This window comes from Patella vulgata, chromosome 1, assembly GCF_932274485.2.
Source record: "Patella vulgata chromosome 1, xgPatVulg1.2, whole genome shotgun sequence".
Taxonomy (NCBI): domain Eukaryota; kingdom Metazoa; phylum Mollusca; class Gastropoda; family Patellidae; genus Patella; species Patella vulgata.
The window spans coordinates 81,750,088-81,769,078 of NC_065879.2; the positions used below are offsets into that span (position 1 = coordinate 81,750,088).

Sequence of the window (18,991 nt, forward strand, 5' to 3'; positions counted from 1 at the left end):
ACTTTATGTTATGTAGTGAAAAATGAATAGTTGAAAAAAAAAAATTGATTGTTAAAAGTGCTGTTATAATGTTTCTTTAAATACAAAAATACACAAATATGTGCTTTGTTTCCACAATCTGAATATATCAAAGTATATGTTAAAAAAATATCTATGTACAAAATATACTATATTGTTATTTAAATATAATATTCCATAGTAATGATACTAATAACAACACTTACACAATAGTCTAGAATGATTTTAAATCAAAAATAAGTAGAGGTAGCCAATCAGATTTTAAGTTTTAAATAACAATCAATCGTATGTACTGTAAAAAAATTCACAGTAAAGTACCCAATCAAACTCTGTGTTACAATAATTTGTTTATATATTTAGTGAAATTAACCAATGAAAGAGATTCTCACATGTATACAATATTATCTATTCATATAGTTACCAAGCCTGTGATCTGTCAATGGTGTAAAATGATCATCTTTGTGATTAAAATGATTTTATTAGAAACAAGAAAATGGGTCTTTTTTTTTCTTTTTTTTTGTGTTCCCTGGTAGATAATTAAGATCCAGGGCCCTGTTTCTCGAAATCTTAACTAAAGATAAAATCCATATTTTAGTAGATACTTAAATTTTGATTGGCTAAGCACTAAAATCAATCTAATATTATCCAATCAAAATACTAAAATTTGGATTTTATCTTAGTTAAAATTTCCTGAAACCGGACAGATAATGATGAAGTTGGGTTCAGTACAACTGTGAGTTGTACTTCTTAGTGTTTAACCTCCGCTTCCACGGAGCGTGATTTCGCAGACAAGGGGTCTTTCTTGAGTGAGGGAACCGAAGTACCCAGAGTGATCTCACGAGGTTGAGAAAGCACCCTTCTCTCCATCCACATACTCACACCAGGGATCGAAACCACAACTGCAAGCCAAAGGTGCAGACCGACCAGATAGAGCTTGAAGTGCAACACTGGTCACGGTGGCTAATTGGGTAAGATGCTGGCTCACTAGCCTGGAGGTCGGGTGTTCGATCCCTGCATTGGCCGAGAAAGGCCATCCAGATTTTCCGGTGTGGTTCCCCTTTGTCAGTGATGCAGGACAGCAGTCTAGTTGTTTGGATGGAATGGAAAACTGAGGTCTCGTTACACATTGGGTGCCATAAAAGATCCCTTGACAGTTGGAATTTGATATAAGAGAAGGCCATAGTGCCGCTGTCCGGACAAAATTTCTCTCATAGCACACTGTATGACGAATGCCCATCTTCATTATCCCAGTTCGGAGCAGAACAGTAAGATGTTAAACCCCATTTCATTTTATTACTATATCACTAGGCTAGGCCATCCTGCCCACTCCCCACAACTGTGAGGGCTCCAAAGGTTTATATATTTGAGGCAGAAGACCTCTTGTTTCAGCCATATTTGCCAGTCTAGACTGACTGAGGGCGAAAAATTTATATACATGCCATAAAATTAGAATTTTAACAAAGCTTAAAACACAGTTAAATTAATACTGTTATTAGTTAAAACACTTTTACTTTAGAATAGAAATTGGGATAATTCTGAAATTTGATATTTTATTTGGATAAAATATCTTGAAAATCTAAATAAATTACATGTATGGCAAATTTTGAAGTTAAAGTCAGTGTATGTGTCTAGTAAGCAAATAAGCTATTTACAGCCCTAAGAGTGAGTGGATGGGTGTCTGTGGGCATTATGCAATGTCATTCATGCTATGGAAGGAATCAGGCTTTATACCACAGATGGAGCAACATGTGACAGTCTGTTAAAACATGTATGGAAAAAGGGGAAGGACTATTAATAACTTTTGCACTATATTCCTGGGTAACAAGCATAAGAATTAAACATGTCCTATGTTCATCCCAGATAAAATAACTTCCTACTGTTCAAAATTGCCTTAACAATATATCTCACTCGTCAGGTAGCAAGGTAGCATCTGTTGGACTGACAACCAAAGTGAAGTCCACTAAAGTGCTGTTTTCGGGCAAAATTCTCCTACCTAATATTGCACACACAGTCATAGAAAAAATAACCATATATTTTTCTAAAACAAAATTATGTATATGTTGGGGTTGATCACCATTTCTTTCCTTTTCACTGACTTGATGGATGGAGCAGAAACGTAGAATAATAAACCTTACATAATTTCCTTTTTCCTTTTCACTGATTGAACTTATACATTTTTCTTCTTCTTCAAGTCAAGTAAATTAAAACAAGATACCAGTAAAGAAAATTGTATACATTTATTGTATATTTAAAAAATCATATACATTTTTTGTATATTTGGCTAGCTGGTGACATGTGTTTTTGATTATTTTAAAAAAAAATAAATAGTATAACTATATTGGTTACATTTATTGTATATTATGCTAGAAAGTGATATTATAAGATAAGTTTTATAAACAGTAAAACAACATTGCTGTGTGGAAGACAAAAGCAACCAACTTTGGTGATAGCCATTTTAATAGTATATAGACATAAAATAACTTAGAGCAAAAACAATGTACATTAATTTATATAATAATCAAAAACAATGTACATTAAATTATCTAATAAACCAAAACAATATACATTAATTTATCTAATAAACAAAACAATGTACATCAAATTATCTAATAAACCAAACACAATGTACATTAAATTATGTAATAAACAAAAACAATGTACTTGAAATTATTTAATGGACAAAAACAATGTACATGAAATTATCTAATAAACAAAAACAATACACATAAAATTATCTAATAAACAAAAACAATGTACATTAAATTATCAAACAAATACAATGTACATTAAATTATCTAATAAACAAAAACAATGTACATTAAATTATCTAATTAACAAAAACATTAAATTATCTAATAAAAAATGTACATTAAGTTATCAAATATATTTAAAGAATATACAAGTGATAAGTCTAAAATGATAAAATATTATGATATATTGTAACATAAATTATAGAATATAGAAGTGATAAGTCAAGAATGGTAATGATAATAATATATAGTAAAGAATATAGTAGTGACAAGTCAAGAATGGTAAAAAATATATAATATCTAATAAAGAACATAGTAGTAACAAGTCAAGAATGGTAAATAAGAATAATATCTAAAAAAGAATATAGTAGTGATAAGTCAAGAATGGTAAAAAATAATAATATCTATTAAAGAATATAGTAGTGATAAGCCAAGAATGGTAAATAATAATAATATCTAATAAAAAATGTAGTAGTGATAAGTTAAGAATCGTAAATAATAATAATATCTAATAAAGAATACAGAAGTGATGAGTCAAGAATGGCAAAATAATAATAATAATAATATCTAATTCTAATAAGTATAAGTCTAGAATAATAAAATAATATGATATAATAAATTAAAGAATATACCGTAGTAGTTATAGCATTGATATGTCTAGAGGAGTGATTCTCAACCAGTGTACTGCAGCACACCTGTGTGCCGCAATATCTTCTTAAGTGTGCTGCGAAATTTTGAAGGGCACGTGTTGAAAATTTCTCACTAAAGAAGCCAGCTATTTAACTGATGAAATTCAAAAGACTGCAATAAAGTAAGATTATAGTTGTGTTTTTCTTTATTTAGTTTGAGTCATTATGTATGTCTGTGACTAGTCTCCAGGCCCGTAGCCAGCTTGCTGATAGGGGGGTACTAGGGGGGGGGGGGTATCTCCCCCCAGCAAGCAGGGGGTACGGGGGTCTCCCGCCGGAAAATTTTGTAAATTGAATAGCTGTAAACAAGTTTCTAAGCATAGAAATCGACAATTATATGTTCTAAGAACGAACTATTCTGAGTGTTTTTCAAGAAATATATTCAAATCATACATAGGTAATTTATAAATATGGTCGACAACTTTTTGTCAGGGGGGGCAAGATTATTTCCAGGGGGGGCTTCGCCCCCCCGGGCCCCCCCTTGGCTACGGGCCTGAGTATGACGGTTGTATGCCATGTTTTTATTTTGCAAAATTCAAATATTTTTCATACATGTAGATATATTTAGCCAGGTGTGCCGCTATATTTTCAGGTGTTCCAAGGTGTGCCATTGGCAAAAAAAAAAAGGTTGAGAACCACTGGTCTAGAGTGATAAAATAATATAAAAAACATAATATAAAGAATAAATTAAAGGATAACTCATAACAAACCACAACAGAACAGAATACAGCACTATAAGATTCACAATATTTTCAAGAGATAATATAAAAAAAGGACTAATCTTTAACAAAAATATATATTGTTTTTGATAGGAACCATAGCAAATAAGTTGATATTAAAAGTTTAAAGATGTGAAAGTATGTGATCATATGATTGAATGAAAGTTAACATTGTACAAAATAAATGTAAAATAACAGTTGTGTCAGGATAATCTGCTCAACATAACTGTGATAATTTTAATGTGTGTGCTATTCTTATAGTGTTTTGAAGCATCATTTATTTTTTTGTCTTTAATATAATTTTAATTTTCAGTAGAAAAATGTGTGAAAGTATTATTTGTATTTGTATCACCTTTTTGAGCAATTAAATGTTATTGAAATATAGTCAAATTTACATAACAGTAAATGAAAATATGACCTAAATACTGGTATATGTGTCATTTTATGCTTTAGCCTGAAAATAATCCTCTCCATGAGATTTGAGTTTTGACCAATTTTCATTTCAGAACTATGGCATTTGAAAACAGTTGTAAACTCATATATAATTTTAATATAACGATCAAAATATTCAGTATTTTAATCCCCCCCCCCCCCCCACAAAAAAAGGGAATAAGAAATTTGACTGTATTTCTTTATATTTTCAACCCAGTTTCTGTGATATGAATATTTATAAAGTATTATTCATCAGATTTATTAAAGTATTTATCCGTCCAGATTCCACTTTAATGGAATTTTCCACATAGAGTGTTGAGGTGTAATAATTATTAGAAAGTTTATTTAATATTTAAAATTATTATTTTTTACAAATATAAATGAATACATTCCGTCCATTTCAATTATTTTCCATATAACATAATTATGAATGATCTCTTGCATTTGTGTGACTTTTTGTATAATATATTATGCCCTCTAAGTCCATTGGTATATAAATATTATACATGTAAAAGTCACAAGTAATTATGCTGCATTTACATTAATAGAAACCGGTCTATTCCATAGTCTTAAGTTTCACAATTGAATGCACATTTACATTTTTGATAACAAAACTCTTGTGGTATCAATTTGGAACATTGCTTGTGAGAACAGAATCATTTACAAAAATGCTTATAATATTTAAATTCCGAACATTTGTGACAATCCACAAGAGACCCTCTATATATCATTCATTACTTATTTTTCCTATTTCATTCAACTTAGGCCAAACCAATTTAAGTTTTAGTTTTTGTAGGGTTATTGAACACCATTTCATTTGAGAAGAGCAATCATGTTGTCTACAAAGAAAAATATCATAAGGTCTGTCATTGAGTCAACTGGTGTGGTTTTGATTCCCCGGTTGTACGTGACAAGGAGTAGGGTTGCCTGTCCAACCTCATTGGTTTTCTCTGGGTCCTCCGGTTTCCTCCCACTGCTAAAGACCCTTTCGCGCAAGCAAATTATTGAAATAAAATTGAACCGTATGTTAGTCCCAATATGACCTAGTTTGTGTAGAATGGATATTAAACCCCATCTCTCTCTCTCCCTACCACCCCATAGAACAAAAATTTAAATTGGTGTGGTCTTAATTTGCATTTTGTACAGTATAATTATGAATATAAATAAATATAATAGTGTGGCACTTATGCAAAACTCTTCTTATTCTTTATATACATACCTACATCTCTTCTGTTAGATATTTAAGTGCTATTATTGTTCTTTGATTCTTGATTCGGGATTTTGAAAAATTGGAAATTGTATCACAATATTATGTACATTAAATGTGTGGATGATTGAACACCAACTCACCAACATTAGTTTTAAAGAAACATTATATCTAGGATTCTTAATCCATTTTAAAACGAAAGTTTCAGAGGCGTGAATTGTCTTTGGACCTTTTCGGTATTCTAAAGAAAACCTAAATTAGAAATATAAAAAGGAAAGTTTTAGACATTGATATGACCGAAGCCTTTGAACTTTATGTTATGTAGTGAAAAATGAATAGTTGAGAAAAAAAAATTGATTGTTAAAAGTGCTGTTATAATGTTTCTTTAAATACAAAAATACACAAATATGTGCTTTGTTTCCACAATCTGAATATATCAAAGTATATGTTAAAAAAATATCTATGTACAAAATATACTATATTGTTATTTAAATATAATATTCCATAGTAATGATACTAATAACAACACTTACACAATAGTCTAGAATGATTTTAAATCAAAAATAAGTAGAGGTAGCCAATCAGATTTTAAGTTTTAAATAACAATCAATCGTATGTACTGTAAAAAAATTCACAGTAAAGTACCCAATCAAACTCTGTGTTACAATAATTTGTTTATATATTTAGTGAAATTAACCAATGAAAGAGATTCTCACATGTATACAATATTATCTATTCATATAGTTACCAAGCCTGTGATCTGTCAATGGTGTAAAATGATCATCTTTGTGATTAAAATGATTTTATTAGAAACAAGAAAATGGGTCTTTTTTTTTCTTTTTTTTTGTGTTCCCTGGTAGATAATTAAGATCCAGGGCCCTGTTTCTCGAAATCTTAACTAAAGATAAAATCCATATTTTAGTAGATACTTAAATTTTGATTGGTTAAGCACTAAAATCAATCTAATATTATCCAATCAAAATACTAAAATTTGGATTTTATCTTAGTTAAAATTTCCTGAAACCGGACAGATAATGATGAAGTTGGGTTCAGTACAACTGTGAGTTGTACTTCTTAGTGTTTAACCTCCGCTTCCACAGAGCGTGATTTCGCAGACAAGGGGTCTTTCTTGAGGGAGGGAACCGAAGTACCCAGAGTAAACTCAGGAGGTTGAGAAAGCACCCTTCTCTCCATCCACATACTCACACCAGGGATCGAAACCACAACTGCAAGCCAAAGGTGCAGACCGACCAGATAGAGCTTGAAGTGCAACACTGGTCACGGTGGCTAATTTGGTAAGATGCCGGCTCACTAGCCTGGAGGTCGGGTGTTCGATCCCTGCATTGGCCGAGAAAGTCCATCCAGATTTTCCGGGGTGGTTCCCCTTTGTCAGTGATGCAGGACAGAGAGTCTGACAAGGACAGCAGTCTAGTTGTTTGGATGGAATGGAAAACTGAGGTCTCGTTACACATTGGGTGCCATAAAAGATCCCTTGACAGTTGGAATTTGATATAAGAGAAGGCCATAGTGCCGCTGTCCGGACAAAATTTCTCTCATAGCACACTGTATGACGAATGCCCATCTTCATTAGCCCAGTTCGGAGCAGAACAGTAGGATGTTAAACCCCATTTCATTTTATTACTATATCACTAGGCTAGGCCATCCCGCCCACTCCCCACAACTGTGAGGGCTCCAAAGGTTTATATATTTGAGGCAGAAGACCTCTTGTTTCAGCCATATTTGCCAGTCTAGACTGACTGAGGGCGAAAATTTATATACATGCCATAAAATTAGAATTTCAACAAAGCTTAAAACACAGTTAAATTAATACTGTTATTAGTTAAAACACTTTTACTTTAGAATAGAAATTGGGATAATTCTGAAATTTGATATTTTATTTGGATAAAATATCTTGAAAATCTAAATAAATTACATGTATGGCAAATTTTGAAGTTAAAGTCAGTGTATGTGTCTAGTAAGCAAATAAGCTATTTACAGCCCTAAGAGTGAGTGGATGGGTGTCTGTGGGCATTATGCAATGTCATTCATGCTATGGAAGGAATCCGGCTTTATACCACAGATGGAGCAACATGTGACAGTCTGTTAAAACATGTATGGAAAAAGGGGAAGGACTATTAATAACTTTTGCACTATATTCCTGGGTAACAAGCATAAGAATTAAACATGTCCTATGTTCATCCCAGATAAAATAACTTCCTACTGTTCAAATATCGCCTTAACAATATATCTCACTCGTCAGGTAGCAAGGTAGCATCTGTTGGACTGACAACCAAAGTGAAGTCCACTAAAGTGCTGTTTTCGGGCAAAATTCTCCTACCTAATATTGCACACACAGTCATAGAAAAAATAACCATATATTTTTCTAAAACAAAATTATGTATATGTTGGGGTTGAACACCATTTCTTTCCTTTTCACTGACTTGATGGATGGAGCAGAAACGTAGAATAATAAACCTTACATAATTTCCTTTTTCCTTTTCACTGATTGAACTTATACATTTTTCTTCTTCTTCAAGTCAAGTAAATTAAAACAAGATACCAGTAAAGAAAATTGTATACATTTATTGTATATTTAAAAAATCATATACATTTTTTGTATATTTGGCTAGCTGGTGATATGTGTTTTTGATTATTTAAAAAAAAAATAAATAGTATAACTATATTGGTTACATTTATTGTATATTATGCTAGAAAGTGATATAAGATAAGTTTTATAAACAGTAAAACAACATTGCTGTCTGGAAGACAAAAGCAACCAACTTTGGTGATAGCCATTTTAATAGTATATAGACATAAAATAACTTAGAGCAAAAACAATGTACATTAATTTATATAATAATCAAAAACAATGTACATTAAATTATGTAATAAACCAAAACAATATACATTAATTTATCTAATAAACAAAACAATGTACATCAAATTATCTAATAAACCAAACACAATGTACATTAAATTATGTAATAAACAAAAACAATGTACTTGAAATTATTTAATGGACAAAAACAATGTACATGAAATTATCTAATAAACAAAAACAATACACATGAAATTATCTAATAAACAAAAACAATGTACATTAAATTATCAAACAAATACAATGTACATTAAATTATCTAATAAACAAAAACAATGTACATTAAATTATCTAATTAACAAAAACATTAAATTATCTAATAAAAAATGTACATTAAGTTATCAAATATATTTAAAGAATATACAAGTGATAAGTCTAAAATGATAAAATAATATGATATATTGTAACATAAATTATAGAATATAGAATGGTAATGATAATAATATATAGTAAAGAATATAGTAGTGACAAGTCAAGAATGGTAAAAAAAATATAATATCTATTAAAGAACATAGTAGTAACAAGTCAAGAATGGTAAATAAGAATAATATCTAAAAAAGAATATAGTAGTGATAAGTCAAGAATGGTAAAAAATAATAATATCTATTAAAGAATATAGTAGTGATAAGCCAAGAATGGTAAATAATAATAATATCTAATAAAAAATGTAGTAGTGATAAGTTAAGAATCGTAAATAATAATAATATCTAATAAAGAATACAGAAGTGATGTGTCAAGAATGGCAAAATAATAATAATAATAATATCTAATTCTAATAAGTATAAGTCTAGAATAATAAAATAATATGATATAATAAATTAAAGAATATACCGTAGTAGTTATAGCATTGATATGTCTAGAGGAGTGATTCTCAACCAGTGTACTGCAGCACACCTGTGTGCCGCAATATCTTCTTAAGTGTGCTGCGAAATTTTGAAGGGCACGTGTTGAAAATTTCTCACTAAAGAAGCCAGCTATTTAACTGATGAAATTCAAAAGACTGCAATAAAGTAAGATTATAGTTGTGTTTTTCTTTATTTAGTTTGAGTCATTATGTATGTCTATGACTAGTCTGCAGGCCCGTAGCCAGCTTGCTGGCGCAGGGGGGGGGGGCAGCCCCGGCGATAGGGGGGGTACTGGGGGGGGGGGTATCTCCCCCCAGCAAGCAGGGGGTATGGGGGTCTCCCACCGGAAAATTTTGTAAACTGAATAGCTGTAAACAAGTTTCTAAGCATAGAAATCGACAATTATATGTTCTAAGAACGAACTATTCTGAGTGTTTTTCAAGAAATATATTCAAATCATACATAGGTAATTTATAAATATGGTCGACAACTTTTTGTCAGGGGGGGCAAGATTATTTCCAGGGGGGGCTTCGCCCCCCCAGGCCCCCCCTTGGCTACGGGCCTGAGTATGACGGTTGTATGCCATGTTTTTATTTTGCAAAATTCATATATTTTTCATACATGTATATATATTTAGCCAGGTGTGCCGCTATATTTTCAGGTGTTCCAAGGTGTGCCATTGGCAAAAAAAAAAGGATGAGAACCATTGGTCTAGAGTGATAAAATAATATAAAAAACATAATATAAAGAATAAATTAAAGGATAACTCATAACAAACCACAACAGAACAGAATACAGCACTATAAGATTCACAATATTTTCAAGAGATAATATAAAAAAAGGACTAATCTTTAACAAAAATATATATTGTTTTTGATAGGAACCATAGCAAATAAGTTGATATAAAAAGTTTAAAGATGTGAAAGTATGTGATCATATGATTGAATGAAAGTTAACATTGTACAAAATAAATGTAAAATAACAGTTGTGTCAGGATTTTCCAGTGATTGGGGTGGGGGGGGATTGGAAGGGGGGGGGGGGGGTCAAGTGAGGAAAGGTCTACTTCCTTGAAAATTTTCAAAGATTTTCTGTGAAATGCACGATTTAAAGAAATTCCTGGATAAGGAACACAATCAATATCAATATTAGCATTTTAACATCGATCAGCACTGAAGTAACAGCACTGAAAAGTAAGGTAATACCTAAAATACTTAAAGATACATTATGTAAAATTTAGATAAAGAGCTGGATAATAGTTTAAAAATAGATAATGAAATGAAAATTTCATTTGAATAAATTTTATTTGAAGGTTTATTATCGTAGCATTGATTGTCCATTTTATTATTAGATTTTAAAATCTCAGGAATGTTTAATTAAATCCATTTAAATCTCAGCCATCCAATGGATTAAATAGTTGATTATAGGCTTGCCATTTAAATAAATGTCTCTGGCCATTTTTTAAGGCCAAAATTTCAGGGTCATCTGCCCCCGTACTGAAAATTTGTGCGCCCCCCCCCCTCCCACAGTGAAGCTAGAATCTTCAATGTGCAGGGGCATGATTGGTATGTTCTCTCATGAGTAGTGAGATCTTCTCTCTCAAAATAGCTCAGAATGGTCATTTCGAGGGTCAAAATTTTAAACCCCCGGGAACCACCCTACCTTGCCCAAACAGTTGCAAAACCTTAAAAAATGGCCGGAAATTCCTACCAGTAAATAATAATTTATATAACATTTGAAGCCAAAAGAAAAACCTGCAATAGGAAGATTTAGATCTTTACATAATGCATCTTTAAATAAATTCTACTACCATATATGGCGATCACATGCTTGTCTCTTCTGTTATAATGTTATCCGATTGTACCGTCATTATCTTATGGTTAGGTATTTGATTTTCAACTTCAGACTCATCCAGTCCTGAATTATCGTAACCATCTCTTTCTCGACGATGTTTTCGTTTTGTTTTCTTCTTCTTGCGGTGTTTTTCTTTCTTTTGGTCCTGGTCTTGTCCATTGGTGGCAGTATCAAGGGGAGGTAACTCATTATGCTTGTGTTGAATTTCATTGATAATATGGGCCTCATCTGAGAATTCATTCAATGACTGCTGAGTCATGGGTGACATGTTCTTCTGTTCCATTTTCTTTTCTTCATGGTTACCAGTATTCATAAGATTATTTTCACTGTACAAAAAAATAACTGTTTAATATTTGTAGGCTTTAAATTTAGTGCTATATGTCAGCCACAGCCAATTCAAATTCATCTTTATACAAGCACTAGATTTGTTACAACAGAATTTCTACACCGAGTGAATGTCTCAAATAATGAAAGAGAAGTGGTATTAGATGCTCTAGATGAATTAAAAAAAAGCCGTAAACCCTGACCGGAGTTGCAGTGCCTAGATGAGTAAGACATTTTGTCTCGCTAACCTGGATTTCCAGTCCATCCCGATTTTCCGGCATGGTTACCCCTTGTCAGTGGTGCAGGTCAGAGGGCCTGGCAAGGGACAATGTATAATTGTTTGGATGCTAGAAAAAACCGAAGACCCATGTACACATTGGCGTACACGCAAAAGAACAGTTGGAATAATTCGAAATAAGAGTAGGCCATAGTGCCACTCTCCGGGCAAAATCTCCTTCATAGCACACTGTATGGCATATGCCCGTCTGCATTAGCTCAGTCAGTGCAGAACAGTAGGACACTAAATCCCATTTCATTTCATTTCGTAAACCCTATCACTACTCATAGCTAGCTAGGATAGTGCCAGGTAAATCTGATGTAGCATAATAACTATGTACAATACACACAAATAATCAGACCACACTTCTGAAACAGTCCAAAACTGCGGTTCTTTAGACCGCCTGAAACTGCCTGAGATATGTGAAAAACTTTCTGTATTAACCCTATAACCGTCGGATTGTTTTGAGGTTTCAACAAGGAAAAGCATATAGTTTTAAATATTTCCTGTAACTCTTTAAATTTAAGAATAAATCGTAGAAATCTATATATTTTTGGAAAGATCTTGAATTCCGCTATTCAGTGGTATAAATATTTAACATTTTTTGTCATTTTTATTTATAGGTCATATGGAATGTCTGGCGGTTAAAGGGTCAAAGGAATATTTTGTGTGCACTATAGCTTTGCATGTGACGGGACGGTCTAGAGTGCCCTAGTTAGGATGGTTGATGGTCTAAGTTCTAAAGGGTTAAACCAAAAATTATCAAATTGTTTGCACTTCTGTTGAGTGGCGATTTTTAAATTATCCATTTACTATAATACGTCACATCTGAAACATAAAAAAAATAAAGATTTCAAATTACTTACGTTTCCTGATTGTGATTGGATATTCCTTTATTGTTAGCATGATGTCCATTGGTCAGTTGAGACTTGGGTTGTGTTGGTGCAACCTTAGTTGAAACATGTTTCTTTTTAATGTTTGACTTTCTTCTCTGTTTCTCTTTCCTAGTACTAAGAATAAAGGATGGGGTGAGGTAATTAAATACATATATCTTGGGAGAGAGAGAGAGAGAGAAATGGGGTTTAACGTCCACTCAACACAAACTAGGTCATTTCGGGACTAACATATGGTTAAATTTATTTCAATAATTCACTTGCGCCTAGGGGTCTTTAGCAGTGGGAGGAAACCGTAGGTCCCGGAGAAAACCCACGAGGTTGGACAGGCGACCCTAATCCTTGTCACGTACAACCGGGGATTCGAAACCACACCAGTTGACTCAATGACAGGCCTTATGATACAGCACGCACGTGCTAACCATTCGGCCATCCAATTCTCCATCTTGGGATACTGTTCCCTGACCAATCGGATTAAAATACAGATCAATATTCCGTTTCGTTTTTTTTATACTTTCGGTGGCCTACACTACATGAAGATCTGACCAGTTGTACTGGGAGGTCGTGTCAGGGGTCATACGAGTGGCTTTTGACCCTGTGACGTCAGACATTGCTTAATCAATCAGCGTTGATGTTTCTAGGGGTTTACCCACAGTTCCGAAACAGAAACAGGATCTGTGTTTTAATCAGACTGTTTCCCGACAATAAGGTTAAAGATTTTCATTGCCTTGTTGTCATATTTGGTAGCCATTCATAAAATACGGTGGTTAGGTGTCCAAATGGTCTAATACATGTACTTTAGATCATAAGGTCTGTCATTGAGTCAAGTGATGTAGTTTTGATATCAGACTTGTATATGATAATGAGTTGCTAGGTTCACCTGTCTAACCTTTTGGGTTTTCTCCAAGTCCTCTGGTTTCCTCTTGCAGCTAAAGACCCCTACCCACAAGCGAATTATTGAAATAAAATTGAATCATGTTAAACCCCATTTCTTTCTCTTTCATAAATGTTCTAGGTTCAAATTCTTGTGTTCTCTGTTGTACTAAATTGTAGGCACTGCAACCTTGTTCTCTTAGATTATCTCACTTTGAGTTGCCACAGTGGCTAAGTGAGTAAGACACTGGCTTGCTAGCCTGGAGGGTCCCAGGTTCGATCCTGGTGTTGGCCGAGAAAGTTCATCAGGAGTTTACGGCATGGTTTCCCCTTGTCAGTGTTGCAGGACGGAGTGCCTGACAAGAAAAACCAAGGTCCTGGGTACACATTGGCATGCACGTAAAAGATCCGTTGGTAGTTGGAATAGGCCATAGCGCTGCTGTCCGGGCAAAATTTACCTCATAGCACACTGTATGGCGTATTCCCGTCTTCATTAGCCCAGTTCGAAGCAGAACAGTAGGACGTTAAACCCCATTTCATTTCATTTATTGTGGTGCCGATGGTAAAATCAGAACATAAACAAGCGATGTCCGATTGCTCACATCATGGTCACGCTGGTTCAAAAGGTTAAAATAAACATGAATATCAGATTATCAGATTATCAGTGTGGTGCCAGCAATATATATTATTATAAACTCTAATGGTATCATGGTAACATTACTTACCTCCACACTGTTAATCCAAAGGCTACAGCAGCCACGATAAATAGTATTATATAAGCTGATGGTTTCATGGTAATATTACTTACCTCCACACTGTTAATCCAATGGCTACAACAGCCACTATAAATAGTATTATAAAAGCTAATGGTATCATGATAATATTACTTACCTCCACACTGTTAATCCAATGGCTACAACAGCCACTATAAACAGTATAATAAAAGCTAATGGTATCATGATATTGTTCGTAGCATGATCTATAGGTATACCATAAAACTCTTCACCAATATAGGTTATAGGTTCACCAATGGCTGACTCTAACTTAGCTTTACTTGTAGTTAATATGGCTGAAAGTAAAGACAGCAAAACAATTGCAAATCACATTTTAATATACAAGAACAAGTTTCGGCTTCTCCTAAATCATGTCTGCGATATCACTTTTGATGTTTCAGATCCTACTGTTCTGCTTCTTAGCCTGGAGGTGGACCGTTTGCTCCTGGTGCTGGCCAAGAAAGTTCACCGAGATGTTCTGGAGTGGTTTCTCCTTGTCAGTGGTGCTGCTGGTGCAGGATTAAGGTCCTGATATGATGCTATCTACTCCTTTGGATGGGATGAAAAACCAAATGCACATAAAAGATCCCTTGGCAGTTGGAATTCGATATAAGAGTAGGCCATTTCATTTGTTCTCTTCCGGTCGATCTAATGAAGACAGTGGTGCTACGGCCTACTCTTAAGTCTTATATCAAATTCCAACTACCAAGAATTCTTTTACGTAAACCCCAATGTGTACACAGGACCTTAGTTTTTCATCACATCCGAATAACTATGCCAGGTTCTCTGTCCTGCATCACTGACAAAGCGAAAGCACGCGGGAAAATCCTGATGAACTTTCTCGGCCACCGCAGGGATTGAACTCTGAACCTCCAGGTTAGCGAGCTAACGTCTTATTCACTGAGCCACCATAGCTCCCAAACCTTATGATAACAAACCTTATGATCTACATGTAAAGCGCATGTGTTAAAACTTTTGCCCCCCCCCTCAATATATATTGGGGGGGGGGCCACAACCCTAACCCCTAACCCTAACCCATTTTTTAAAACCCTAAAAAATATAAGCAAACCTCATGTGGCCATGCTGTCTACCAAGACACCGCGTGCAAGGCATTATGGTTACGTTGCTGGCTGAGCGGGTGATAAATATTTGGTTATAAGTGGCAGAAAACATTTAACAAAATATTACTGACAGGCTAACTAGACACAATTTTATGGAACACAGTTACTCTTCACTTCACACATGTTTCCAGGATGATTCTCTCTGTGTTTTATTTTAGCAATGTAAACCATACAGGTTTTATACAGATAGAATCTTAACTAATCCTAATAATTATTGTAAATAAATAGGAGTTTGGGCCTACTATGTAAATTTTGTGGGGGGGGGGGGTCCAAGTATATTCAGACCCCCCCCCCCCAGAAAAACAATTGGGGGGGGGGGCGGACCCCCCCGGACTCCCCCATGTGAGATGCCCATGCACCCACCTACCCCTCACACACATGGGGGCATAAAATACATGAACATGGTTGTGAATTGTTATCAAACATACATGTGGCAGCCATTTTATTGAGGACATGGCTTGTTGAAGATGATGATGATATGTTAGCATTGCCAGGTAACAGGATATAAAACTGAATCTCCAGGTCACTGCCATCTGTTTTGGGGTAACCATTGACAACAACAATATTAGATTGATTAAAACTGAAATAAAAGGAAAGAAAACGTGAAATTAAGATCTCAGCTGGTCAGCAAAATTTATTTTTGATTTGACAGGGATGTTTGTATTAATTTGTATGCAAAATTTGGGACAAATCTGCTAATCCATTGCTGACATATAAGCCCCGAGCTCACAAAGCATTGTCAGACTTAAGTTAAGAATTTACTCAACTTCAATCACTGTTTATGAGAAATATCTTTGATCCAGAAACACAAAAATTTCTTATTGATGTATTTGGTACATTAAAACAAAAAAAGTTTTATAAAGGTCTACATTTTAATTAAAACAAGGTGAACAATTTTGAGTAAATTCTTGAGAATGCTTTGGGAACTCGGGGCCTGATGTTTTCAGTTTAAATCTATGGGTCATATACATTTCTAGTGTTTTTTCAAAGATTTCAGAAAAGTTTGCTCTCATAATAAGTGCAGGAGAAACCAAATAGACAAACCCACAGAGAAGACACACAACCATAGCAAGTAATAAACATTAAAAATACTGTCAAATAAAGTCAATAAATTTGATGACCTGAAGGAGGGAGAGGCAATTCCGTTTTTATCCAGTCATTACCACTGTTCATTATTTGAGGATACTGAATCCGGACCCTTTAAGAAAAAAACAAATTATAAATATGTTAAAATTGACCTACATATAAGATTGGTTCCAATAGGTGAGTCCACAATCTGAAGGCATTACAGAACAATATGTATTACTCTCTGTTGTTAGGATATCTGTGAATTTAACAGTATTATCTTCAGTCCACTGCAGAAATAAACAAATAAATATATTTTATAAAACAATAAAGAGAGAGAGAAATTGGGTTTAACATCCACTAAACACAAAATAGGTAACTTTGGGACTAACATATGGTTCAATTTTATTTCAATAATTCACTTGTACACCAGGGTCTTTAATAGTGAGAGGAAACTGGAGGAACAGGAGAAAACCTATGAGGTTGGACAAGTGACCCTACTCCTTGTCACGTACAAGTGGAGAATCAGAAACAGGCCACTTGAATCAATGACAGACCTTATTAGCTAACGCAGATGTGTTAAACTATTCGGCCACCCAACCCCCGTGGAGGTTGCCATGTTTGATTTGAGTGTGTTTGTGTCACAACCTCTAGTTGGACAACGCGTTCACGTGTCTGTGATAAAGGACAATAACGTACCTATAAGTTTGAGAATTTCAGACTAATGCAGCAATGGTTAGATGTTGTAAAACTAACTGCAGTTGCTTCAGGAACATGGAGAAACCTTGGTTACAAGAAGGTGAGAAAGTAAAGAATAGAATATTTTTATTTTGTTGCTAATTTACCTCATTTTCTTTAAGGTTATAAAACTTAAAGCTTATACTTTCTGATGACATCTCACCTGAAAATAGAAAACGGCATATGTGTAAACTTAATACAAAGATGGTGAATCATAAGGATCAGGAAAAATCTCTTGGAGACTAATGGGGGACAACTCTTGCAAAGGATTTAAATATGTTTCACTGATAGTGTTTTACTGTGGTATTTAAAGAAAAGTATTGACATGTTATTTTCAAAGAAAGATTGCTTTGCTTCAGTTCATTTTCAAAACATGTATTTATTACAAAAAAAACTGATCTGCAATTTAAAATAACCCACTTCAAAATGATATAAAAATTAAACTTATATTTAACAATTACCACCTACATTTAAACTATGTGGTATTTGAAACATACAACTCTAAAAATAACCTAATAAATAAAAATATATTTCTAAACATGAATTAATGAAGACCAACTATCAATTGATTTATTGAGAGTGAAGTGCCTGAAGTCATCAATTATTCAAGATCTGATATTAAATTTTTGTGCTCCAGATCTCTAGGGATTCATCTCAACATCACATCAACGTCAACGACATGAGAAAATTGAGAACGGGGCGAATATATAGTATTCCCAAATACCGTAATCTAACTATTTGAATCCATGGATGTCATAATAATCGATAATGATGTTAAGATTGACTGCGTACCGTACACACAGCCTAATTCATTAATAAAAACTACCAGTATTTTAATTGTATTATCATTCATAGCTTTGCTTTTTTATCTCATTTTATAGACAACAATAATTTAACAGAAAATTAATAACGGGGCGAATCGTATTCCTAAGTAGCTTTTATACTTTATTTCATATAAATAATAAATGTTAAGATTGTATGCCTGGTGGAAATTAATTAATGAAAACATACCGGTATTTTAATCATATACTAGCTAATTATCATTCATAGCTTTGTTTTTTTTCTCATAATTTTATGGACAGCAATAAGTTAAAAATGAAATCTGAACTTACTTTGTAGTGACGAGAATACAGCATTTACAGCGCATAATATGACAATACACCAGCTTAACATCGCATCCTTATTCGTAAAAACTTCCATTTTATTAATAAAAAAATATTATTAATAATTCATCAGTGTCGATCGAGCTGTCAACCAAAATCACAGCGTCCTCTTAATATGTGTTTGGCTGGCTGAGATATCTCACCATCGGAAATCCAGACAAAATCCAACGAATTCGTTAAATGTCTAAACATTTAATTACATCCCAAAGTTGGCAAGGAAAGGCATCAACGAAAGTAAACAGATTCGTTGCCCGGATATAATGATTGACAGTTGAAGTCTCGTTATTTCTGTATACTAAATTTTGATTGGTCGATACACACAGAAAAGGCGGGGTTTGACGTAGATGGCATCAACTAGTCATTGATAACGATACT

At 33.6% G+C, this 18,991-nt stretch overlaps 1 protein-coding gene across 2 annotated transcripts; it reads right to left on the reverse strand.

Annotated features, from left to right (window-relative positions):
- Positions 1-10,564: 10,564 nt before the first annotated feature.
- LOC126824713 (uncharacterized) lies at positions 10,565-18,853 on the reverse strand. 2 transcript variants are annotated; one of them, XM_050554058.2, is made up of 8 exons: positions 18,566-18,853; positions 17,561-17,616; positions 16,893-17,005; positions 16,079-16,230; positions 14,648-14,825; positions 12,857-13,000; positions 11,346-11,715; positions 10,569-10,721 (listed from the first exon to the last, which is right to left on the reverse strand). In XM_050554058.2, exons 1-7 carry the CDS (start codon positions 18,651-18,653, stop codon positions 11,358-11,360), a joined length of 1,089 nt encoding a protein of 362 aa, XP_050410015.1. In that variant the 5' UTR covers positions 18,654-18,853; the 3' UTR covers positions 10,569-10,721; positions 11,346-11,357. The 2 variants fall into 2 exon arrangements, with proteins under 2 accessions (XP_050410009.1, XP_050410015.1); XM_050554052.2 differs by having other exon boundaries at positions 10,565-11,715.
- Positions 18,854-18,991: the final 138 nt, after the last annotated feature.

Coding starts and splice junctions, on each gene's coding strand:
- LOC126824713 (XM_050554052.2), bottom strand. CDS start 18,653: ATGGAAGTTTTTACGAATAAGGATGCGATGTTAAGCTGGTGTATTGTC. Junction 17,617..18,565: donor TGTATTCTCGTCACTACAAA/GTAAGTTCAGAT, acceptor TTCTATTTTCAG/GTGAGATGTCATCAGAAAGT. Junction 14,826..16,078: donor CAATAAAATGGCTGCCACAT/GTATGTTTGATA, acceptor CTTTACTTTCAG/CCATATTAACTACAAGTAAA.